The following is a 27,968-nucleotide window of genomic DNA, read 5'->3' on the forward strand; positions in this document are numbered from 1 at the left end:
TTTAGGACTTGATGTGCCATATTTGACATGTGATAAATCGAATGCGATTTATCACATGTAAAAAAAATTAACAGGGAGCTGCAGGGCGGTGAGGAGCAGTGGGGGCGGGCGGCGGCGGCTCTCAAATGAGTGACCGGCTGGGGAGGAAGCAGTGGGGCAGCAACGTTAATCAAATCAGTGCTGGGGCGGGCGGCGGTGACCAGATCATCAGTGTCCACTCACTGTCCAGCGCCGCAGCGGGCAGGCAGCGGCGGCTATTACATCTTTAGAATAATGTGTCAAATGACTCTCCGGCTTTTGATTGGCTGAGTTAGAGCACTCTCAGCCAATCAGCGGCCGCAGAGGGAGGCCACTGATTGGCTGAGAGTGCTCTATCTCAGCCAATCATTAGCCGGGCAGTCATTTGACATGTTATTTTAAAGTTGTAATTGCCATGGCTGCTGCCCGCCCACTACGGCACTGGACAGTGAACACTGATGATCTGGTCACCGCCGTCCGCCCCAGCACTGATCTGATTACCACCACCGATTGCGACGGATCTTATGTCCCGCCGGTCCGACCCCTGGGGCCGGGTCATGAAGAAATGAGTTGGTCCGATTTAACGAAAACGGACCAAATCGGCTCGCTGTATGCCCACCTTTAGGTACTTCTACAATTTTAATTGCAGACAAACTACTATAGAACTCTTTTTTTTTTGTGTCCAAAAACCTAAGAAACAAAAATACAGATGTATGTGACAATGGGAGAAGGCGAGTGAATGTATACAGTGCGCACAAGCTGCAAGGGTGGTTATATCCCTAGGATGTTTTAAAAATACAGATGTAGCCTGTCTAATCCTTGCCGGGCGCCCGCCAGATCCCTTTTACTGGCGAGCGCCGGCGATAGGGGCTGGGACGCACGTGTGTCTCACGCGCACGAGCGTCCAAGTATCATGGCGGCTGGGCAGCGTCTCCCTGCCCGTCTCTGGAGACGCTATCCAGTTCAGGGGGCGAGGGGGACCGTCGGCGACAGCGGGGGAGGCGACGGGGACCGGTGGCAGGCTCCGTTGCCACGGGGCGCGCAAGCGTCTCATGTACGCGCCCTTGTGGTAACCAGCCGCTGGCGAGGGCTGGATGTAGAATCGCTAGCCCCTGCGAAGATGTGGCCAGCTACATCTGTACAGTGCTTTTTGCCCTGCTTGTTATATTTGTTGTGTGCTATTTAGAGCTTGACTATCCTTTGATAGACCCGTGGGGGAATATGAAATAGGGTTGAAGTTTACTGGAGGTACGGAATGCTGACAAGGTAAAACCATGCTTTGTAATGCTTTTGCTTTGTAGATATCTTGCACCTGGTGTAAGCAATGATGGCTGTTATCCCATGCACATGGATAGGGGCAGTGCGATCACAAAGATGTATACAACTTAGCATAGGGGAATGCATTTACTGTAGTTCCATGCCCATAGTGTGAGTATGATTGTGACCAATTTATGTGCTATTCTGAATTGGCCTCAAAGTATCCATTACATTTCTTGCTCTACACTGATAATTGCCAAACCCCGAAAGACAGGGCTTTAAAAATATTTTTAAAAATAACTGAGATAATGAATCAAGAAAAACTATTTATCTACAGCTGTTATAAAGGTAAGCAGTGGCCATATTGTGATAGATATTTCTACAAGCCAAGAGAGGACAGGAGGAGGTGAGGCTGACAAGCACAAAGGGAATTCCCAGGGTGAATCTGACATGGAAAGATGGCAGAAGATTGCCAGAGTTTCACACCCGTGGTGCATTACCGCAGAAACAATGCAGAGTAAAGCTAAATGTCATGAGAAACAATGGTATATACTAAGTCAGCCGGGGTTAGCTCAGTGGCGTTATTATGGCTTGTGTAACACACTCTGAAAATATATTTTATTTAGAAAATATTTATGAAATTAACCCAATCTTGTTTTATGTACTGTGAATGTTCATACTTCTGGGCATATTAAAAAGCACATCCACCGAGAACTTGGGTAAAACTACATTTATTATTAGAAAAAAGTATTCTGCAGAATAATTGAAATATTGTATATATGATTTCTATTAAAATCAGGTCTGCTGGTTTGTTGTATTCCATCTTCAGTTATGTAAAAACTAAAGATGAGTGATTTGTATTTGTATTTATGGCAAAGGACCAAATGTAGATGATCCCAGTTAAGACTCTGTGGTTCTAGGGGGTTGGTCTTGCGCTCCACTATTGGTACTGTGCTTCGTGGTGCAGCAGATTCTGGGTTCTTTCGCCTATTGAGTTAAGTTAAGACTCTGCCTGGCAAATCCTGAAATAAGTTGAAACTTAATTTTTCCAGAAATATGGAAAATAATTTGTTTTGGATTGCATATAAGCTGCTCCCCAGGGTCTCAACTGCTATTCTTGAGCTAGAAAGAGTGGTGATTGCTAATGTTATGCTTCTAAATTGGTTTAATGATAGAATGGAACACGGTTGGATAGGCTGAACGCAAACCATTTGTACTGGAAGTAACACCCCGCCTCCCCATCAAATAGAAGAAAAGTATTACTTCATAGATGCAAAAATATGTCTGGGCCCATGGGGGAGATTCAGAAGGGGACAGGAAGAGGCATTGGGTGATAATGAGATGCAGAGGGTGGCAGGGAAAGGCAGTGGGTGGCAGTTGGAGTCAGTAAGTGACAACAGGAGGGAGAGGCAATGGGTGATGGGGAGGCAAAGTGTGAAAGGGGAAGGGAATGGATGTTGGAAGAAGACAGTAGGTGGCAGTAGGAAGCAGTGGGCGACAGCAGCAGACACTGAGTGATAAGGGGAGGCAGATAGCGGCAGGAGAGGCAGTTGGAGACAGCAGGAGGCAGAAAATTACAACAAGAGGCAATGTATGACAGGGAGATGCAGTAATAATAAGCAGAGAGCTGGTTGTTCCACTCCTGGTTTAATTAAATATGTATTATAGTTTGAGGGTATGGGTGGTGTTAGGTTCCACCAATATTTCATTTACCAAGACCAGGCTGAACCAACCAGGAAGAGGATGCTATGGTAGGGAGGACCAATAGTCGATTCCCTAGGCATTGGTTTCACCTAGGACAACCAGCCCTGGGCTCTGCACCTCCTGGGCTTTGGGGGTGCATGTAATAGTAATTAAAGAGGTAAGTAATATTTTTTATTGGGTTTTGTAGTGGGTAGATACTTAGGACAAGAAACTACTGTAGGTTGGTGATTGTGGCAACAATATCCTTAAATCAAGTATAATAAATATTGCATGTTAGGTGACAATGACATAATTTTTTAATTTGCTCTTTTATATGGATTATATTTGGGGATATTTTGGATTATGTTATAAAATTACTGCCTGGAATCTCACATACTGTAAAACCTCTAAAAAGTGGAAGACTGGATAGACAGCTCATGAGGTCACATTGTAAAATGAATCAAGGTCCAACGAACCAGGTAAATGATCCGCCTGAACTGCCAATCAGTAGCATTTAGTAAATCTAACAATTCATGTAAAATATTTCTTTAAATTTGCTTAATCACTTTCCAGAAAATGTCTCTATAAATTATTTAATAGCAATACATGAATAAAAGGGCAATCAGTACACCAGCAAAAACAATATTTTCAAATTATAACATTGACAATATTAAGCATCAATTATAGTATAATAACTGTCAGAGATAAGACTGATTCCGGACTACAGGCTATGCATAATTAACAAGTTAAACCACTGCTTTGTTGAGATAGATTCTTGTCTGTTCCATTCCATACAGTATTTTTAGTAGAGGAAAATAAAAATTGTCTATCGGTTTGCCAAGGTTACAAATGTTCAAAAAAATGTAATAAATAAGACCCATACAGGCTTTTACATTATATTTTGTGATAAAGAAGCTGTGTATTGTAAACACGCACTGAGTCTAAGCTGCTTCACCACAGTTTAATTTATCATTGTTTTAAAAGTAAATACATTGATTTACTATGTAGAAATGTACAAGAAGCCCGCAATACATATATATTTTTTAAATGTAGACCTAATTATTACAATTTCATATCACCTCTATTCGTGAGTGCCCGCTCACTTCCGGTACAGGGAGCCTGCAGATCTAAGACACCAGAGAGTGTCTTAGATCTTCGAGCACTGTAGAAAATCATTCGATAATCGGCGACTATCGAATCATTTTACACCCGCATGCAAGCTGCAAATGGATGTGTATGCAAAACATCCATTCACATGTGTGTGGGTGCAATCTGTGTGCCATCGAGGGACGGACCTCCATGCGGGCAGTGGACGATGTTTAGTAGAAATTCGCAGCTTTGCGAGTTAACCTGAATGACCTCCTGAGTGTGTTTTTGAAGCATATACCACATTATTTAGTGAATAGGCTTTTAATTCTTTTAAAACCAATCACATATACTGTATAATGCAGAGTATGAAGGAGTATGGATAGACGGCTATTTTAGCATATGATAAATTGGCATTAAATAAGTTGTTTCTGAACCAGATTCCATTGGAAATAAAATACAACAAACATTTAACAAAATATAAATGTCTTTTTATGCCCTTTAAAACATTCTTAAACAACTTTTTTGTTGAATGAGTAATTAAAAAAAGTGTGTATTGATTACAGCATCGCAATATGTACTGTGAACTATGGAGGGTTCTCTCATCTCTAAACCATAAGGTCAAAGACTATTAAATGATTTTGTTCTCCTAACCTTGCATGGTCTATCACTCTCTATGCCCCATCAATAACCTTCAGCTAATGACATCGTGTTATTCCTGACCTTATTTCACTCAACGTTCAAGATCTTGCTCAATTTGTCTTCTGAAATTTGTCTCCTAGAAAATGAAAGCCTTCTTAAAAAGAACTTTCCCACCGCTTTCACATCTTGCTCTAGCTCCAGTTATTATATTTGCTACAGATGACCGCCAGGATTGCCCTCCTTGACACTGATGACCACGTAATCTTCAACTATAATTTAAAATGTCCAGTTCTTTAAAACTACTTTTGGAATTAGTGCACTAAATGGAATGTAGGTACTTTATAATGAAAAAAAAAAACGGCTATAAAACTAGTGTTCCAGCGATAGCCAGCAGTCTGCTCTAAATAGAACTGAGAGCGTGCGTCTGTTTAAAAAAATCCCTGACATGGTAAAAGTAAAGCATTAGTAGTTTTTAGTTATTGCAAGTTATTATTTTAAATAATGGATATATGTTATAGTAAAGGAATATGTGATATATTGAACCACATTCTCAACAGGGTTAAGGCAATAAGAAGAAAGCTACCTAACGGTCCAATGTTGTACAGAAGTCATCAGTTGCCCAGAAAACGCCTTCCTGGCCTAGTCATTGGCCTAAATCAATAACCCAATAGTATTATTAAGTAATACAACTTTACTAGTGCTGCAGCCACAACATGCTGTATAAGGATCGGAACAGAACCAATGTGCATGCCCAGTGGCAGAAGCTTTTAGGGACATTCATTCCCACAGGAGTACAGGAGAGTACCCTTGGTGGATCCCACTGGCTGAGAGCCTACCCCTTCCTCCAGGGATCAGGATCAAGACTATGCACTTTAATTATATATTACAATGTTACACTATACTGCACTGGACTATAGTGTATTTTCCACTTTTTGGATATTAACATGGTACATTATCGTACTGGAGTAGCAATATCTACATACTTACAAAGGGCACAGACTATGCACTTTCTAATAGTTAGAAGAAAGAGATGGAGGGAAGTCTGCACTAGGTGGGGTTGAATAATTCAAGTGAGATAGAAGTGTAGATGTTGGATTAAAGATATTTAACTGACTAATTTAAAGAATAATTCCTAGAGTTAGCATTACATACCGGCTTATGGCAATAGCCTTGGCCTGGCTTCTGTAATGGTCAGTGGTGCACCCCCGAGTAGAGTATAAGTTTAACAGGAAAAACAAAAGGGAAAGAAACTCGGGTGGGGTGCACTCTTAATATCTTAATCACAAAAGTTGTTCAATAAAGATTTTTTTAAGGAATATAGTTTTTTTATTGTGCTTTTTTCTAAATATTTGCTGAGTGTTTTAAAATAGTAACAAAAGTTACTGATTAATTTTATAGTTATTTTATTCTGGTGATTTATTAACTCTTTGCAGGATTTAAGTCAAATTGATATGCGCAAATGCCCATCTGTTGTAAGTATGAGAGCTGACCGTCATATATCCTTAGTGCCTTTAACCAAGAGGCAATGTCAATATAGTCTCAATTAATTTTGAGATGAGGATTATAATCATTGGTCAGCGTAACTCAAAATTTCAAAAGGTAGACAAATAATGGCAAATACACATACCAAATATAACAATTTTTATCAATATTATTTACATATGTACATAGTGTTCTGCTTTTTAGTTGCAAGAAAAATCCCTTGACTGTCATCTAATACAATTTTAAGATGGCAACAAATCTAGCTATGTGGCAGACCTGCTGTCACACATTGTAACAAATCTTTTACTTACTGGTAGAAGAGTTTATTAGGTTAATTATCCTAACTCGAATAAGAGTGGCTATTTTTGAAGGGCTACTGGGTTTTTATGCGATGCTAATTGTTGATGCGCCTATGCCTGCAGTTTATCTTCAATGATTTACACACACCTCATGTGCTCTTTTCGGATGCAGTGCAATAAAGGAAAGGAGCACAAACAAAAACCAGAACCAAAGTGACTTCACATGTGTTGGTTAAATGCGATGCTAGTTGTTAATGCACCATGCCTGCAGTCTATCCTCAATCCCTCACACGCACCCCAAAAGCTTTTTATCAGATGCTGTGAAATGGAGGGAAGGGCACAAACAAGAACCAAAACCAAAGTCACTACACATACACTGGTTCAAGCAGAACAGCACTGATATACTTAGCAAGATTCAAAAGCCATTCATAGAGCTGGATAGTACATACACACCTAATGTGCTCTTTTTGGATGCAGTGCAATAAAGGAAGGAGCACAAACAAAAACCAGAACCAGAGTTGCTTCACATATGCTGATTAAATGCGATGCTGATTGTTAATGCACCTATGCCTGCAGCCTGTCCTCAGTAACTTACACGCACCTCAAATGCTGTTTCACAGATGCTGTGTAGTGGAGGCAAGAGCACAAACAAAAACCAGAACCAGAGTCACTGCACATGCACTAGTTCAAACCAAACAGCGCCCCTAATATAATTTAGCAAGATTGAAAAGCCATTCATAGAGCCAGATAATACATTGGTCTAGAGCTAAGGTTTTTAAGCTATAGTGTATAACAGTAATTGTGGAGCTTGATTGGATTATCCTAAATGCCAAAGCACGCACCCTCACAGAGTTCAGCAAAAGAATATATATGAGCTGACACCCTTTTAGGTGTCTCTGCGGGACCCCGCGAGTTTGGCACTCAGGAGGGAGGAAGAATGTAGCGTGTGTGCAACAGTAATCATTAATTAAATTGTTACAAAGTTTTACCACTTAAACACTGCCGTTTCCGAGGATCAAAGATACCTCGGCTGCGTGCAGGGGAGAATCGGCAGATAACACTAAAATGTACAATGATTGAACAATAAATAAATAAATAAGTGAACCGAAGGACCTCTGCCCCGTGTCTGGAGACCAGCCGACTGACCGGCGCACCGTTGCTCCACAGGGAGAGGGTCCCTCGTTACCTATCCTGCAAGTGGTGAGGTCTCCTGGAACCGCCAACGGGTCCTTTGAATTTTCATGCAGGGAGACACTCTGGCGGTCACCCTGTGCATGACTGTGAGTATGATATAGGGCTGCACAGGAGGATAGCTGGAAACAGATATAGTAACAGAGACAAGAGAGCACAGCTTATTCAAGCTTATATTACAGTACAATGCTTTGTCCTTTACTACAATTGGATGGAATCAGAGATACCATTTGCTTTTTGGCAAAACCTAGAAAAACACTGTTATTGAGTTTATGAGTAGAGTAACTCCGCAAACTTCCTCCTCCCTCATATCATTTCCACTTAATCTTTTTAATACAATACTACAATTGCCTCTAATGCTACAAAAATAATTGTTTTGGTCTTGACATTGTCGGAGATACAGTGGTTACAGGCACTAGCAGGGTGCGGCATGTGCCCAGGTATCACCCTCAAAAGGGCTGAAACCAAAGTGCTGACTCATCTGCAGTGACCAGTGCCAGATTTAAGTGTCAGGCCGTCCCTAGGCACCACATTTTTTCCTATCCCCCAACCTTTTCTATAATAAGGAGAGAGAGAAAAGGAGGGAGAGAGATTAAGAAAGGGAAAGAGAGCAAGAGAAAGGGGCGAAAGAGGGAGAAAAAGGGAGGGAGAGAGAGAAAAAAAGAAAGGGATGGAGGGAAAAAGAAAGGGAGCACAGAGAGAGAGCACAGACCGAGAGAGTGCAAAGAGAGTGCACAGAGAGAGAGATAGAGTGATCACAGTGAAAGATGGAGCACTGAGAGAGAGGGAGTGCAGTGAGAGGTTGCACAGAGAGAGAAAGAGAGAGGGAGCGCAGAGAGAGCGCAGAACAGAGAGAGACAGGGAGCACACAGAGATAGAGAGGGCGCACAGAGAGAGAAAGAGAGAATGCAGAGAGAGGGCGCACAGAGAGAGAAAGAGAGAATGCAGAGAGAGGGTGCACAGAGAATGAGAGAATGCAGAGAGAGGGAGCACAGAGAGAAGGTAAAGTTGGAGAGAGAGAGCACTCCTCTCTTGCGATTGCTACCCCCCTCCCCCACACGGCCCACCTCCCAGGATTTGCAGCTCCCCCGCAACACCCCCCCCCGTCCTCTTGAGATTCGCAGCTCCCCCCTTCTGCAATTAGCCTAGTGTGAAATCTGGCCCTGGCGGTGACAGGCGCTGGGTGCTGCAGTATTATACTCTTCTACATCACTCGGCTCCTGTCATAGATGAAGAGCTGGCACTGCAGGCAGCTTTGTCTCCGGGATATTGATCAAGGCCCTGAAGGAAAATAGATTCCCCGTGTGGCCACACCCACTTTCAATTCGGCAGCTGTTGTGTTACAGCTTTGTTGGGTATAGTGAGTTACTGCATACGGCATATGAATCACAACTGGCTCCCATTGAAATCAAAGAGAGGTGGTCGCATGCTAGTCTCATTGCAAAGTGTGGCATATAGGGAGCGTGCGTATACATGAGTCCTACTATTCTATACATTGAGAGCTAAACAAAAACTGCATACTTTTATATAGTCTCTGAATGCTGCTAATATATTTGTATTCTAAATGGTAACTATGGTATTTGCATTTCAGGTTAGCATTGTACCAGTATAATGGATAATACATGTATTTTAAATGCAAACAACGGTTAGTCACATAACTACATGTTTTTCTAACTGATAAGCAGGCCGTAGCCCTAAATGCACCTGCAGAACAATCTTTAAAAACATTAATATTAGCACTAGGCAGGTTTTCACTAAAAACTATTTACACATCAATTATTCAATATAATATAATACGAAAGGTTATCTTGCAGAGCTGTCAATGATTGTGATAATAATGGAAAAAAGTATAAGAAAGTAGATGAAATCAACAAAATATGGATTCGATTAATCTCGACAAAATTGAAAACCACTCTTTCTGACCCCTTTCCTGCCAGAGAGGACAGTAATACATGTTACATCTGACACTGTAATGAATTATATCTTGTAGAAAGATTAGAGGGAAAGAAAACATATATTACATGTGCACCTAGTTCCCTTAAAAGCTTCCCTTAAACCATCAATGCTATGCACATGACAAGATTAATAAACAAGCCAGACTCACAACGAATAAACGATTGACAGTTGTGATAAAAAGCTGCTGCATTTTTCATGAGACATAAAAACCTAGACAGATCACAAAGTGAATGTCTGTCCTGTATTTGCAATGTTTACTATTTATGCATACTCTGAATTTCACTTGGCATACACTGCTATCCCCAGAGAGATTTGTTTACCCTTAAGCATGGAGCTGTCTAAAGCCATCTTGAACATTGTATAGCAAGGAAGAAAATAACTGAAAGGCGCACCATGAAAGGGATACAACTGTTGATATTATCTTATGACGTATACTTTGTAATATTTTTTTTTCACTTATATGAGAGTATACATTCTATATGTGACATCACTGCACAAGAATGACTAGAAGCCTACAGGACAAATCGGCTTACAGTGCAGTATATAACAGAACAATGGGTAGTTAACTATACAGTAGATTAGTATTTTACTATAACAAGAGATTCTTCTATCCTGATTAGTTTAAAATATACGGCAATACTGAGAATTAAAAAAAAATCAATTTTCACAAAGACGTATCTCGTTTGCATGTAAAGTAGTAGTATCTATTTTATCCATACTTATAGTTTGGCCTCAGTGTAACATCTGTAATAACATTGGTCATATTCAAGCAGTGAACCTTTAGAGTATGGTCCCCCCTCTCCAGGCCAGATTATCAATGGGGCGGATAGAGCTGTAGCTGTGTGTTAGTGTTGCATTGCCCACAGCGCGTTTGCACTGTGGTTGCACCATCTGGCAGCTCCACTCTCCTGCCATCCACCATTGCCCTATATGTGGTGTCTGGTGGCTCAATGTATGGGGACCTCGCTGTTTACACCAACCAAGCCGCCGCCTGCTAAGGTTGTAACTGCAAGCAGTGTGGTGTAATGTGAATAACGGACACTACTGTATGGTGTAATGTGAACTGGTACTGTTATGTGGCCACTGGCCTTCCCCATGAAGTCTCGCCTCTAAATTTTTGATGCAGGCTTTCGGCGCACACTGGCCCTAATTTGGGTATGGGGGGACCAATTGCCTTTTCTGGCACAGGGCACCAAAATGTCTAGTTACAGAACTGCTCCAGGCCTCCACATAAAAATAGACCCAACATCATGACAGAATAATGATCCCCTGACAGCCACCACCTGACCACCTGGTTGGCCATAAATCATAAGTATTAAAACTGCATTCCTATTTTACACATTTATGCAATTTATTTGATTTTATATATATATATTTAAACAAACAAACACTGGGGCATATAGTGTATATAGGCCCTTGAACAGATTTAGCTCCAGACCAATTAGGCTCTTAATGCAGCTTTGACTCTCTCCATTTGTTTGCAGTTGTATTCCTATCTGGTAATCAGTGTACAGTATTGAAATCTACATTTAGACTTTATAGAAAATAAAACAAAATATTGTATAATAATGCTTCTAATATAATAATAATAATAATAATAATAATAATAATAGTAAAAGCATGTACAAATGTATCATGTTGATCAAAGCTGAAACTGTAGCAGCAAAACATTAACACTAACAATACACTGTAAATATTGTTATAACAAAAGTAAAAATGTTTTAAACAAAAAAATATGTATTGCAATGTTTTAAGCAGACCCCATGGCCGTAACTAGGGGGGGGGGGGGGGCTAGGGGGTCACGCGCACCGGGCGCTGGAGGGTGGGGGCGCTAGTTTGGTGTCCCTGCAGCGTGGTCCCTGGGATGAGCAGCGGGGGTCCGGGGACTGGTGGGTTAACGCCAGGTCCTAGCGGGGTCCCAGGGACTGGTGGGTTAACTCCGGCTCCTAGCACTGCCGGACTGTGGGCGGGAGGCAGGTTTTGAAAAGACTTGCCGGATGCTGATTGGCTGAATTCAGCCAATCAGCGTCCGGCAAGTCTTTTCAAAGTCATCAGCGCTTCCCGCCGCCAGGCAGATAGCGCTAGGAGACGGAGTGAGTGAAGGCTGCCGCTACACCAGTCCCTGGACCCTTGGACGCTACACACAGGTATGTTGGCAGCGGGGGTCCAGGGACTGGTGTAGCGGCAGCTTTCACATACACAGCCGCTCGCTATTTGCCTGGCGGCGGGAACGGGAAGCGCTGATGATTTTGAAAAGACTTGCCGGACGCTGATTGGCTGAATTCAGCCAATCAGCGTCCGGCAAGTCTTTTCAAAATCTGCCTCCCGCCCACCGCCCGGCAGCTCTAGGAGCCGGAGTTAACCTTCTCCAGTCCCCGGACCCCCGCTGCCTGACCCCAAGGCAGTGATTTTTTTTTTTTTGTGGGGGGGGGGGGGGGGGGCGTCCAAATGACTGCTGACCCGGGCGCCGAAACACCTAGTTTCGGCCCTGGCAGACCCTACAATACATAATGTACCTGAACATTTTGGCATGCACTTAAAACATTAAAAACATGGAAGACATCATGAATAAAACTTTTGATTTAACTTAGGTCTTGTAAGTAAGATGATTTTGAAATAGCAATGAGACTTAAGTACATACTTGTAGGGAACAAAAAATAAAAAAATATGGAGAGTGCACTAAGGGAGCAGCCAAACCCAGAACACCTTAAATATGTCACCTTACTGTGCAATAAACCTGGACTAAAAAACAAATACTGGGATCTCTGGGCTCTTCATCAGTGTTGGTATTTTTCTTGATATTTCAAATTATACTGATAGTAAATAGCCACTAAGGGAATGCCAGGACCTTGTACAAGGTCCTGGCATTCCTCCAGCGGCGATTTACCATGAGTGCACACCCGCAACATAGAGAGGACAATTGGACATATTTGGAAACCCGGCCATTTCATCTGTGGTGAGATATCATACAAACTATGCCCAAAATACAGCCCTTTTAAGAGGACTTCCTAAGCCAGCCAAGCCTTAATATAAATAGTGAGGGTACCTTTTAAAATCTACAAATCATGTCAAATTGCTTATGATATATGTTCCTTTTTAAATGCTTTTTAATAAATGTGTTATATATTTTTCCGATAACCTATTGTAACTAGTGTTTATATCCAAGCGCTGCTTCTTTGCTTGTTTTTCTTGTTGTACTAAATTCTAGTGGTCCGCTATAACCACTAACAAGCAGCTGCTACTAGGAAATTGAGAAGCGACCTATATCACGCGCCTAGTTCACCACAAGGTACTTGTGTATTATAGCGGTGTCCCCGATGTTAGTCGTACAATGTTTTTATCGCATCGCATGCCATACACCCGATGGCATGCGATGCGATTGGACGCGACTTTGCCCTCTATACGATGGAAAATTGTATGCTTACAATGTTAAATGCACTCCCACACCACCTCCCCACTATAAACGTGAACCCGAAGCGTGGCGAGCACAGCGAGCCCGCGAGGGGCGGCGGAACGCATCCTACGACCTTTTTATACCCCCACTATCCACGTGGGTGTGGAGTTTAGAATATAAAGTGTGGCGAGCGAAGCGAGCCACCGAGCCCGAAGCGTGGCGAGGGGACGCTGATACCTTCACAGGTATCCGCGTCACCTCGCGGGCTTCACAGGTATCCGCGTCCCCACGCGGGGCTCGCTGCGCTCGCCACACTTTATATTCTCAACTCCACGCCAAAGTGGATAGTGGGGGTATGAAAAGGTCGTAGGACGCGTACCGCCGCCCATCGCGGGCTCGCTGCGCTTGCCACGCTTCGGGTTCACGTTTATAGTGGGGGGGTGATGTGGGGGTGCAGTTAACATTGTAAGCACCCATTAGGGTGCTTATACAATTTTTAATCGCATCGCATTGTATGCCATATACAATGTCATACAATTTTAAAATTGTATGACATTGTACAACATCGCGCGATATCGCATCGCATACCATCGTATGCCTTTTGGTATGCGATGCGATGGGTGCCGCTATAATACACAAGTACCCACAACAACATTGGTAACTCTCCTCTGAGCCAAAATAGTGACAGAAATACAGAAATTACGATCTAATCTAATTACGATCCCTTTGCAACTTGATGGACATGAAATCACCATTTGGGGGTGATAACCGGCTATTTTCTGGGAGTGTAATGAAAAACACAGGCATGCGCAGGCTTTTTAAGAGCGGTGTGTGATACCAGTTTCGGAAGAGCAGACTTAATCACATTTGGACAGATTTGGAAAATCATTCAATGGTGAGTGAATCACATGGATGTGCGATAGGATACAGGATTGCAATATTTTCACAACTCACTTGCAGATTTACACAGGGTGGTTTTGCAGATGAGCGATTAGGTTTGAATTAGGTCCAATATGCAGTGTGCATGACCATTTTGTTTTAACACAAAGGCCCTGATTCTGGTTGGCTCACAAAGCAGCAATAGTTCGCTGCTTTGCGAGCCATGTAACACCCGTCCCTGGCCATGCAAACTCTACTCACCGAATTTCCCTGCAGCACTCTGAATATATATTTTGCATAAACATCCATTAGCAGGCTTGCGCGTGGGCTCCGAAATCATTCGATATTGCCGACCATTAAATGATTTTTGTAGTGCTCGCTAATCTAAGTCACTCTCTGGGGACAGTATATATGTAATTATAAATGTAGGCAGTTACTCTGCACAACATGGCTTACCTGAGCGTTTTACGAATCATATCTTCATCTGTGATTCCATAATATGTTAGTGTTTCATTCCACGTGGGATTTAGTGTATTCCTCAAAGTCTTTGTTCTTAGTTTGTTTGCCTGGATTAAGAGCAGAGAAATTGATTAACAGTAGAATAAATAATGAGGATTTCAAGATACAATGAATATTTAATCCAACTGTGTCATTTCAGGTTTGATTGATCTATTTTTTAAACTAAAGTAAAATACTGATTTGTGTACTCACTTATTAAAGTATCACAGTATTCGCCCCCCCCCCCCCCAGGTTTTTAATTTCTTAAATTTATGTTAAAACTGCAACTTAAATATATTGTCAAGTTGTATTGTTGGGCTATACTTGGACAACTATACATGTTGCTAGAAGTTTCTGTACCTCAATATCGGTTTTGTATGGTTCTGCAATAAAAATTATTCTTTAAAAAAAAGTATAAGTGACAATTCAGGTGTTTATTAATATAGGTCGTCCATCCAGTCTAAAACATATATTTTTTTTATTGTCATGGATGCCTAATTATGAATACCAGTTCAAAAAAGAGCACAAACTAATCTAATTCATTCTTCAATTAGCTGTTTGTATTGGCCTTTAATAAATGAACGAATATATGTAACTAACACAAAATACTGTATGAATTTAAATACACACACACACATATGTTTGCTGCGAAGCGTGAATAGGGAAAAATCCAATAAGCCCCCCACTAATATACAATCCTATCCTGCCCTACTAGTAATTACAAATAAAAGTTAAGTGCTATGCAGGGATATTAGCAGTATGATTCCAAGTTACCTGTGGAAGAAAAGCAGAAGAAGGGAGGTTATCTACTTTATTATTTTTAGAGACTATGGAATAAAGATGTAAATGTGTTAATAATAGCCTGCACTACACAAATCAATGGGTTGTGGTTGTATGGTCTCCAGTACAAAGGTCAACAGTCATTAGGTCAACCAAAATTGGGTCAAAAAGCCAAAGGTTGACACACTAAAAAGGTCGACAAAGGCCCCCAGGCCCTAGTGTGTGTGTGTGTGTGTGTGTTGGTTTGTCTCAGTGTGCCCCCAGGCCCCAATGTGGGTGTCACTATCTCTCCAGGCCCCAGTGTATGTGTCACCATGTGCTCTCCTAGCCCAAGTATGTGCATAACCATATCTCCTCAAGTTTCCAGTATGAATGTCACCATGCCCCTTCCCCCCCCAGGTCCTAGTCAGAGGCGTAACCAGAAGTTTGTGGGCCCCATAGCAAAATTTATAATGGGGCCCCCCCCATGCCCATTACACGACACACCACAATGACCATAACACATTATATAACATACTGCAATGCCCACAGTCAGTCCCACAAATCAGTGGTTCTTGTACATTTCTATGAATCAGGTGCATATATCTATCCTTTTGTCATACAGACAGCTCCCAAGCACACATATGCCCCACACTATATATACTGTACACACACACACACATCCCACACTATATATACTGTACACACACATCCCACACTATATATACTGTACACACACACACATATCCCACACTAATATATATACTGCGCACACAGACACACGTGTGTCCCACAGTATGTACACACACTGCTCTAGTCCAACTGCATCCATTCACCTTTATGTGTTCACTTGTTATTTGAACTTCCCACCTCAGCAGCAGAGTTTGTGATGCCGAGATCTTCAGTAACAGCAAGTCAGTTACTGACTGACATAGACTGTAGGTCCATACAGTACAGCGGGGTCAGCCAGTCCATGGACTGTATGTCCATGTCCATACAGTCAGGGGCTGGCTGGCTACTTTAAGCCCGGAGGGCAACACAAGCAAGTGGCCCACCACACACACACACACACACACACACACACATCTATATCTATATATATATATATATATATATATATATATATATAATGTGTTAGTATTCAGAGCCTGAAGTTCACATTTAATTCATAATAGATTAGCCTGACATACTGTAGCCTGTCTTACCTCTACTTCGGCTGTGTCTAAGACCCTCCATCTCCATGTACGCATATTCGATTCATCCCGCCTCCTTTTTCATGCAGCCTGCGTGCCAGCCAGTCACTAAGCTAGTAAGCCGCAGGCTGCATATGCATATACAGTTGGTCAGCTGTTGCCCGGCATCATCAGACGCATCAGTACTGTAGTCTCTGCGGCCGCTGAAGCATCGGCGGATGCTAAATCTATTACTGTGGGTGCATTGCAGCGCAGTGTATCAGATCAGGGATAGAGATCTGATCTGTGGCAGTGATCCCTTTCTGATGTGTTGGGGAGTCGGGGTATGCAGCTCGCCTCGCTACCCTACGCGTGCATGTCACAAAAAGCACAGCACCAGAGAAAGTGCTGCAGCATCAGAATTTTAAAAGTGGTGCTCGACTGTGCTGACGGCCTGGCAGCCAATCAGAAGCAGCCGCTGCAGCTGCAGCTGCTCCTGATTGGCTGCCGGTCGAATCTATATTTAAGTGCTGGCATCAGTGCTGCTACACCGTCGCCGCGGCGCTGACAGCTGTGCCCTCACAAAAAAGAACAATCGGCGTGGCCGGGTAGTAAATTGAGCGGACAGGCCAGGCTGGTGAGCGCTGCTGTCCACACGTCCTCTCTCCCAGCATACGGCTGCAGTTCCCCAGTGCCAGGCCGTCTCTGCCCGGCACAGCGCGACCCCCCCCCCCTGCGCGCGCTCCTTGCACTCCTTTCCCGGCAGCAGTGTCCCGCGCCGTGACATTTTTTTTAATAAAGTAATTAAATAACTATGTAAGCACAGTCACGGTGCAGGTGAGTGCTTGCTGTCCATGGGGCCCCCCCAGCCGCCGGGCCCCATAGCAGCTGCACCCCCTGCACCCTCGGTAGTTCCGCCACTGGTCCTAGTGTGTGTCACCATGCCACATGTCCACTTAGGCCCCAGTATGTGTCATCATGTCACCCCCAGGCCCCAGTGTGTATGTCTCGATGTCCCCTCCAGTTTCCTATATATATATATATATATATATATATATATATATATATATATATATATATATATAACACCAACAGAAGTGCGCAAGTCCTTAGAATAGTCCAATAGGGTGTATCACCCAAATTTCGCTTCTTTCCCGCACTGTAGTCTGTAAATTAGACCGGCTGCTCCCTCTTAATACCTGGATTCACAGGTGGAAGATTTCTAGAAAAAGAGACAGGGGCGCTCCATAGTGCGTTATCAAAAGTAAACAGTTTTTATTACAATGATTTTTTTCCAGCATTAAAAGCAATGGGTCACGTACCCTAAAAGCCGGTTAACACAACCGCAATGTACATCAGCGTAAAATATAACCTCATAGGTGTCAGAGCTGTGCTTGCTCCTTCAGCAACGTTCAGCAACGTCCACGTCCACGCTAGGCCACACCCCTTACGCGTTTCATCATCCAAGACTTCGTCTTGGATGATGAAACGCGTAAGGGGTGTGGCCTAGCGTGGACGTGGACGTTGCTGACTTCGTCTTGGATGACGAAACGCATAAGGGGTGTGGCCTATCACGGACGTTGCTGAACGTTGCTGAAGGAGCAAGCACTGCTCCGACACCTATGAGGTTATATTTTATGCTGATGTACATTGCGGTTGTGTTAACCACCTTTTAGGGTACGTGACCCATTGCTTTTAATGCTGGAAGAAAATCCTTGAAATACAAACTGTTTACTTTTGATAACGCACTATGGAGCGCCCCTGTCTCTTTTTCTATATATATATATATATATATATATATATATATATATATATATATATATATATATATATATAAGGAGCAGTTAGAAGCAAGCACACCAGTCTTTAGGTAGAAGATGAAAAAACTTTATATATAGAAAAAAGGCATCAATCCAAACTTGCAGTACAGGAAAGGAATTTTGTAGAGAAGTACATTTGCAGAGTCAGAAATCCATACTTTACATGTAAAAAGAGGACTGCAAGGACGCCATGTTCGAGCTCTACAGCTGTTTCGGTGCGTGTATCACCGTCATCAGGAGCACACTGAACTGGCACACATTGCACCTCTTTATAGCAACCAACATTAGAAGCAAATTAATCTCACCTGTGTATAGACACGTGGGATTTCCGTGGCGTGTTACCTGCCATCACAAGAGCCTTATTCCTGTTGCCGCGCGTCCCGGAAGTGACGTGACGCAGCCACGGCAACAAGCCGAGGCACGCGTCAGTCACCATGGGAACTATTGGCGGCGCCGCCGGAAGTGATGCGACGCGGGTCACGGCAGTAGCCAGACACCGCGTCCATCACCTAGGCAATGCTAGACAGCGTAGCGCTTGTCCTGTCATCGCTCCCAAACAATGATCCAGGAGCGATCAACAGGGCTGCACTTAACCGCCATCCAGTAACAGTATCGGTACGGGGAATGGAGGTCAGCCCTGCTCCCAGGGCACAGTCCCCCTCCCTAACCGACACCGATCACCATATCGGAGGAATTCTTAGGCTGATTAGTTAACAACAAGACTAAGTTCCATGTTGGTCACCATAAGAGATGCAGTATGTATACAACAGTAGGTGTAACGGCATATTTGCAATAATTCACATCATGTGAGTAATTAAGGCATTACATACAATAATAAATCAATGAAAAAAATAAAAATAAATAAATGGGAAAGATTTTAATCATAAGACACTTAAAGAAACACTTCAAAAAAACACTTCAAAGAAACACTTCAAAAAAACGTGTCATAGAAAGCAATGAAACGACAGATCCTCATTAAGTCCATTTGGTGAGAGACAGTTCAACTGATGGATCCAAAAGCTCTCCTTTTGTAACAAAAGCTTTCCTCTATCTCCACCCCTCCGCAAAGGAGGTATATGATCAATAGGGACAAAGCAGAAATCTCTTAATCGATGTTGACATTGGACAAAGTGCCTTGCAACAGTGGGAGTGCTTGAATCAATGATGTTATATGCTTTTTTTATTGAAGAACGATGCATAGCTATTCTTTCTTTCTTTTAGAGTCCTGATGGTTTTGCCGATATACACACGGGGGCACGGACAAATAATCGCATAAATGATGTAGCGACTGTCACAGTCAAGATGGTGTTTTATTTCATATTGCTGTGCTGTTATAGGAACCGTAAAGTGAGTTCCAGTTTTGATGATCTGACAATTGACACAACGGGAACACTTAAAGCTACCTTTTATGAGGGATAGTCAAGTGGATTTCTTCATGGGTTCTAGATCTGATTTGGCCACAATGTCCTTTACATTTTGACTCTTCTTGTAACAAAACAAGGGAGCCTCCTTGCAGAATTCCTTCATGATATCGTCGGTTTGTAGTATGTGCCAATTTTTAAGTATCACATTGCGGATTTTGTTAGAGGCAATAGAGTAGGTTGTGATAAAAGGTAAGCGCTCCTGAGTGGATGATTTTTTCTGTTTTGGAGCCAACGAAGTTTCTTGTGACATATCCATGCATTTATTGATGGCTTCATCTATTTCAATAACCGGATAGCCACGCTCTATAAATTTATCCCCCATCAAGCGTAAAGCATCATACAATTTATCCACATCTGAGGTAATTCTTACTACTCTTAATAACTGTGACAATGGGAGCCCTGTCTTTAATGGCTTTGGATGAAAACTATCACAATAAAGCAGAGTGTTTTTATCGGTAGGTTTCCTATACACCTGGGTGCTCAATGCACCGTCCCTATTAGTAATGCATACATCAAGAAAATTGAGCGTCACCTCACTAAAAGACATAGTGAATCTTATAGTGGTGGCTAAAGAATTCAAGTAGTCAAGAAACTCAGTCAGGAGCCTAGCACCACCAGTCCAAATCAAAAATAAATCGTCTATATACCTAACATAAAAATGAATATGCTCGGAAAATAAACTATTAGCCATAATGTGTTGGTTCTCGTATAAATGCATATAAAGGTTGGCATAGGCTGGGGCCATGTTTGACCCCATGGCCGTGCCCTGTAATTGCAGAAAAAAGGAGCTTTCAAACAAAAAATAATTCTTTGTTAAAACTATTTCCATTAGCAGCAGCAAAAAATTAACATTAGGACCAACATAATAGGGACTGGTGGTAACTAGACTCCTGACTGCGTCGAGTCCATCAACATGTCTGATATTCGTATAAAGACTTATCACATCAAGTGTGACAAGTATCGAAGATGCTGGCACCGTGCCCAAATCTTTAAGCTTAGTGATAAAGTCTGTAGTATCTCTTAAATAAAAGCTGGTATTTTGCACAATGGGTTGCAGCCAAAAATCTACGTACTGTGAAATTGGCTGACACAAGGATCCACATGAAGAGACAATTGGACGTCCAGGGGGATTCTGGGGTGGTTCTGAGTTAAAAAGAACGCAGTTGGTTTATCAATCCATCTGTTTTGTAACCCAAGGTTGATGACCGAATCAATTTCCTTTTTATAATTGTATGTTGGGTCATATGTCAATGGTTTATAACAGACGGTGTCATTAAGCTGTCTTTTGATCTCATTAATGTAATCTAGCCTATTTAGTATCACCACTCCGCCCCCCTTATCAGCAGGGTGGATGGTGATCATGGTATTATTTTTTAAGGTTTCTAACGCTAGATTTTGTTCCTTGGGAAGATTAGAAAAAGAGATCTTTTGTGCGCTCAAAAAGGAAGCAACTTCAGTTCTGACAAGCCTTGCAAAAATTTCTATTGAAGGATTAGTACATGGGGGGTCGAAAGTACTGGTCGGTTTAAACTGTACAGGGGACACAGCGTTAATAGGTGGGTGTTTAGCAAAATGGTCTTTTAGCTTTAATAACCTGAAAAAACGATAAAACTCGACCTCAAATTCAAAGGGTCTCTGTTTATGTGTCCTGACAAAGGATAAACCCTTAGTCAGGACTTTAACCTCATCAGGATTAAGCGTATAATTAGACAAATTAAAGACTACATCTTGTCCTTCCCTTTCTTGCCTATTTGTCTGCGTCTTACGTCTACCCCTTCTAGTAGGTCTCCTGCAAGAGGATCCTTTTGTTTGGACCGAGTGACTGTCCCCCTTGGAAAAACCCGTTTTTGGGAATGGTCAGAATCTGATGCAGATGTCTGTGTGTCTAGCTCAGAGAAATTGTTTCTCCCAGGTCGTCTCCTCCTACTTTTACCATTGTCTCTCCATGTGTACCTCTGTTCATTACCATGTACCCAACCATACACTTTAAGCTCTTTATAATCATCCTTTACCAGCTTGTATTTAGTTTTTTTAAAAGCCAAAAGTTCAGCATGGAAGGAGTTAATGGCATCATCAAGTTTCACGGTCAAATCACCAGTGGGATCTGTTTTTAACAAATCTAAACCAGAATTGACAATCACATCAATCTCTTGATCAAGTATAATTAAATCAGCATTCACTTGCTCAATCACTAACAACATCAGCTGAAAAGAACAATCATTTAATATGTGGCACCATTGTTTGCAAAAACTAGCATTACTTCTACCTATGGTAGGCTGGTTTCGAATCCTAAAGCCTCTTGGTATTAGCTTTTCTTTGAAATATTGTGATAATGTCAGGCCATGTAGTGTTAATTCCACTTTTCTTTTCCTTAATTTGAATAAATCAGCATATATTTCTTTAGGGGTCTCAACATCAAAAGCCAAGGAATCCGTGTTTGCAAACAATATCCTATCCACATCCTTGCTGTCAAATCTTTTTAATTCAGTCAATGAGTCCGATAGAGCAGAGGTACTTTCCATGATATGAAAAAAAAATTACAAAATAACCGATAATCCAGAAAAAGAAAAGGCAAAAATGTAAAAAAAATAAAAAATATGTACAAAAGTAAAGTCCAATATTGAGGTGCCACAGTTGCATACAAATGTTTAAAGGATCCTCTGAGCTGCTGTGCACACTCCTAATCTGAAGGGGGGGTGCTCAAGCCACAAAAATGGTAGTATAAGGAGCAGTTAGAAGCAAGCACACCAGTCTTTAGGTAGAAGATGAAAAAACTTTATATATAGAAAAAAGGCATCAATCCAAACTTGCAGTACAGGAAAGGAATTTTGTAGAGAAGTACATTTGCAGAGTCAGAAATCCATACTTTACATGTAAAAAGAGGACTGCAAGGATGCCATGTTCGAGCTCTACAGCTGTTTCGGTGCGTGTATCACCGTAATCTCACCTGTGTATAGACACGTGGGATTTCCGTGGCATGTTAACCGCCATCACAAGAGCCTTATTCCTGTTGCCGCGCGTCCCGGAAGTGACGTGACGCAGCCACGGCAACAAGCCGAGGCACGCATCAGTCACCATGGGAACTATTGGCGGCACCGCCGGAAGTGACGCGACGAGGGTCACGGCAGTAGCCAGACACCGCGTCCATCACCTAGGCAACGCTAGACAGCGTAGCGCTTGTCCTGTCATCGCTCCCAAACAATGATCCAGGAGCGATCAACAGGGCTGCACTTAACCGCCATCCAGTAACAGTATCGGTACGGGGAATGGAGGGCACAGTCCCCCTCCCCAACCGACACCGATCACCATATCGGAGGAATTCTTAGGCTGATTAGTTAACAACAAGACTAAGTTCCATGTTGGTCACCATAAGAGATGCAGTATGTATACAACAGTAGGTGTAACGGCATATTTGCAATAATTCACATCATGTGAGTAATTAAGGCATTACATACAATAATAAATCAATGAAAAAAATAATAAAAAATAAATGGGAAAGATTTTAATCATAATACACTTAAAGAAACACTTCAAAAAAACACTTCAAAGAAACACTTCAAAAAAACGTGTCATAGAAAGCAATGAAACGACAGATCCTCATTAAGTCCATTTGCCTGTGTCACACATTACACCTCTTTTTATGTATGTTTCACCACCTATTTGTACAATTTACCCGCACCCTGTGCAAATGCCAGGAAGGCTGATGGGCTGCCTCGGCCACTCAGAGTGATAAACTGATGAAGCAGCTCCACTTCCCAATAATCTGCTCGGCCCTCCAGCGTACAGAGGCATGGGAGCAAACCCTCATGATGTGACCACATCACCTTTTCAGACAGCCACATCAATGCCAGGGCTCTTATACATCCCCAGTCCATCCCCGTCCCACCACCTTTTTGTCTCATTGTGCCCTTCACAAACCACTGTTCCTCTTGTCCCACCAACCCCTTTTTCTTCTGCCCTCTTCACCACTTAATTTCCTCCTCCTCTTCCCCTGATGGTCATTGTATCCCAACGGTGTAAATTTGTACCAGTTACCCGGAGGCAAGGTGCATATTGGTGCCCCCCACACCGCACTCACATATACACACACACACACACACACACACACACACATACAACCTTACATAAAATGTAAATCTGTATATATATATATATATATATATATATATATATATATATATATATATAAGAGAGAGAGAGAGAGAGAAAGAGAGAGAACACATATATATTTCAGAACTCAGCCACAAAAGCGATATCGATGGCTTTCAATTAAAGGATTTAAACTTGCAGGACAGGAGAGGTGCCCCCTTGGGAGGAGAAGCCCAGCGGCAGATGACTCCATTGTCTGAGTTCTGCCTCTGTTGTATCCTGCTGGCCAACTAGAAGCAACCTGAAGACTGCAGTAAAATGTCTCAGTTTTTGCCAACAAGAGCTTTCCCAAATGGAATGCACAAGTATTATGACAGTAAATGTTTTGGCATAAAATCTATTCTGTTAGAGGAGTAAAAATAAATAAAAATTATTTATTTTACAAAGGTATCATTGTTTTAAAACGAAATTGTATCTATTTCTAAATTATTATTTATGTATTGATTAGGTTAGGTTAGCACTTATTTCTAAGCTTTTGCAATTTTGGGGGATTTTCTTAATTAGGTATGGCTCCAAGTGGAATGGTTCCAGACCAGTAACTTGCCTAGGGCCCCTTATATGTTATACGGTGTGGTGAAAATTTGTTGATACATTGGTGTCCTCTTACTAAGCAATAGCAATTACTGCTGAGCGTGAGACTTACTGCATATCTTTTTTGAATATCTCAGGGGTAGTTTGCAACCAAATGATAAGGGAAATAGTGGCCCTGTTTGTCACATTTATCTCTGGGACTATTTAGTGTTGTGTAAAAAAGACTGAGAAACAGATGGTTGCTATGGAAACCCATCAATCCTGAGCAACCAAACCTATGATGTTACTACTATCCAGCTGCTGTAGCTAGACAGATATTAATAATAAAAACATTATGTATAAACAACATTATTAGTATCCTAGTGTTGGAACATTGAACCTAAAAATACCCCTTTTGCAAAAGAAGATATACAGTATTAAACCTAAGTGCCCTCTCTGTTTGGGAGGGGGGGGGGGGGAGGGGGTCGCAAAGCATATTGAATTTACTCTAAACCTTGTGTCTTGCCTCACACTATAAGACTAGGGATGAATACATTAACAACATACAGTTATAATTCATACCCTCCAACATGACCCATTTCATTAGGTACAAAATGCTCTGCTCCTGGACTTCCCTGTCAGTGTCAGTTACAGATGTGAGCCTGCAGCACAGTCCAATATTCAAAAAGGGGAGCCACACCCACTGCCACCCCAAACATCACTGTCCTGGACTCACTGGCAGTTGATGTGCCCCCCCCCCCCCCCTCTTTGAATATTGGACTGTGCTGGAGTCCAACCTCTGTAACTGCCACTGGGCGGGAAGTCCAGAAACAGAGCATTTTGTACCTAATGGAATGGGTCATGTTGGAGGGTATGTATAATGTAACTGCCTGGGGGTTTCCCTGGACCAAGCCCAGCATGGATTTGTCATGCACTCACAGAGTTTGGCTCACCATTACATTATTTGCACTTCACATCCACCCTCTTCCTGTATTGCAGGTGGAAAGAAGCTATGCGTGGCACTTGTGAGCAGTGTGTATGCAGTTTCAGTTTTTTTGTGCAGTATCCTGGCAGCCAGTAGTCTCTTCTCAGAAAACTTAGGCGAGGTACTGTAAGCCTCTTGCTATATCTGGATTAGGGACCTGATTCAGAGATTTAAATACATTTGATATCTAGGGTTGTAAGGGATCCATTTGATTGGATTCACATTGACCTGGGAGATGGGCCAGTATATTGTGCCTAACAAGTGCCACAAACCTCAGGAATACTCCTTGTTAATATACAGTTTGTCAATGTTATTTGACTATCTGCAGTGGTGTAACAATAGCGCTGCAGACCCTGCCACGGCGGGGAGGCGCTGACCAAGTGTGGGCGCCCGGTGCCAGGGGTCTGCAAGGGGTCTTGCTACGCTGCTTGTGGCCGGGATTCGGAAGTGGACCCGCAGATTTACTAACACCTGGTCCGGCGCTCCTCCTGGCTGTCTCCTTATGAAAAATATCACTTACAAAATGGCCGCCACTTAAAGCAGACAGTTTTTGAGGATGCTAGAGGAGGCCGCAGCCTCCTCTAGCATCCTCTAAAAACTCTGCTTTAAGGGGACGGACATTTTGTAAGGGATATTTTTCATGATACAGCCAGGAGGAGCGCCGGATTTAAATCTATGGTCCCAGGTCCCGGCCACTACAAATGCGGCAGCAGGTCAGTGCCCCGACTCCAGGCCACATAAAATCAAGGACAGATAGGGGTGGGGGTCCCGAAATTTCCACCGTGGGGCAGGGGGAAACTTCCCCGGCGGGTGGGCGCATAATATATTGTCACGCCACTGACTATCTGTATTCTACAGAGTGTACAGTAGTTGCATTTCTTTGTCCAGCATGGTACTACAAGTTGTCATTATTATATTAGAATCAAAATATATACTGGTAGGCTAATTGGCTGCTAATAGATTAACCCTAGAATGTCTGTGTTTGCGTAGGGAATATAGATTGTAAGCTCCGCTGGGCCAGGGACTGATGTGAATGTTCAATTATTCTCTGTGAAGCGCTGCGGAATATGTGTGCGCGATATAAGAAACTGTTAATAAATAATAAATAAATTATATTTACATTTAGGGTGTGTATTCCCCCCCCCCAAACATTTACTTTAACCGTAAAGGTGCCAAAATGTATGCAATGCAATCTTGTCTAAATTGCATACAATAATTGTACAGTGTATGGGCACCTTTATAGGCATTATTGTATTTCCCAGATACAGTAAATCTATTTTACATGGAAAATATAAAAAACAATAAAAGCTTACCTACTTTTAAAAATGTTCTACAAATACATCTTCCAAAAGCCATGATGACTATTACACTCACTACTCAATTGTGAGACTAAAATCCCCCTTGGTGTCAACAGGATTTTTTTTTATTTTTTAATAATCCACCAATGATTATAACTTGATGTTCATAGTTCCCTTAAATTTAGGATTAACATCCTTGTGATATTTATTGTTTGTTTTCCTTCTGCCACTCCTTTAATTAAATGTAATAAAACAATGTACTGTATTATTCAAATTTACACCACTCATATACACGGTTGGTCTTCATTACACAGGTTAGGTAACAGTATATTTACAAACAGACAGTGTGTAGATACAAGAGAATTATAGTACGACTTACAGAATAAATGAGCAGTGGCGGATTCAGGGGGGGGGGGACCCGGGCACGTGCCCCCCCTGTCATTTATTTTGTAGCTGAGGACCAGGGCTTTCCAACAAGCCCAGCCCCGTGTCTCTCAGCCCCCCGGGAACCGGAGATATCGCCTGGCAAACCTGTAACGTTTTTTCCCCATAGGATAATATGGGACCCGTCAATTCCGACCTCCACCCGGTTCCGATGGCTGCCAGTTCCCGCCCTGGCATCACAGAAGCTTCATTCAATTCCAAATCGCTGGGCCTTCAATATGCTACCAGGCTGGTCCATATTGGTCAATCGGTTCCAGAGATATTGCATGTAAACCGATTTTTTTATTTTTGAAATGTAATTCCATGGCTGTTCATGTTCTTTGAGGGCAGATTACTCTGGAACCAAACGTTCCAGTTTCACTGGAACAAAATCATTCAAAGCCCACTCAAAAGTTCTTCAATATAATACTTGTCTCATGTAAATGGGTCCGTTGGTTCCGAAGATAAAGCCGGTAAAATTAGATAACTGGTTAAAGGGGGGAGGGGTGGTTTTCTCTCCCCCTCACACCAGAAAATGCAGGGACTAGGCTGGTGTAAAAGGGGCCAACCTGGGAATGCATTTTCTGGTGTGAAAGGGGTATTATTTCAAATAGCCGGGACCTGCAGTGCTCTGAATACAGCCAGGCTCTGCCACTGTCAGTGGCTATCATTTCTGCCTGGCGGTGGCTGTCCCCCATTTACCACGAGTATGTATTCCCCCTTGGCAATGAGCATGTAATCCCACATGGCAACGAGCATGGAACCTCCGGCAATGAGCATGGAACCCTTGGCAATGAGCATGTAGATAAACAGCACTTATGTAGCATAATTTTTAATAGGCATTATGGTGTTTGACATAATACATAATGGACATAATGGCGTGTAACTTAACGTGTAATGGACATTATGGTGTAAATGTTTAATGCGCACCTTTGGTAGGCAATGTCCCTGTTTATGAAGTGTATTGTGAATTTTGGCTTAATCTGTGTGGCATTATGTGAATTCTGGCTCAATCTGTGTGGCATTATGTGAATTTTGGCTCA

At 42.4% G+C, this 27,968-nt stretch overlaps 1 protein-coding gene across 3 annotated transcripts in view; it reads right to left on the reverse strand.

Moving 5' to 3' along the window:
- Nucleotides 1–27,968, reverse strand: part of DOC2B (double C2 domain beta) — a 590,856-nt gene that overhangs the window by 253,417 nt on the left and 309,471 nt on the right. For all 3 annotated transcript variants that reach the window (XM_083173977.1, XM_083173978.1, XM_083173979.1), the window contains one exon: nucleotides 14,344–14,453. In XM_083173977.1, the coding sequence (XP_083030103.1) occupies nucleotides 14,344–14,453 (110 nt within the window). The remainder of the gene's footprint in view (nucleotides 1–14,343; nucleotides 14,454–27,968) is intronic.

This window comes from Crinia signifera, chromosome 2, assembly GCF_055691185.1.
Source record: "Crinia signifera chromosome 2, ASM5569118v1, whole genome shotgun sequence".
NCBI classification, from domain to species: Eukaryota; Metazoa; Chordata; class Amphibia; order Anura; family Myobatrachidae; genus Crinia; species Crinia signifera.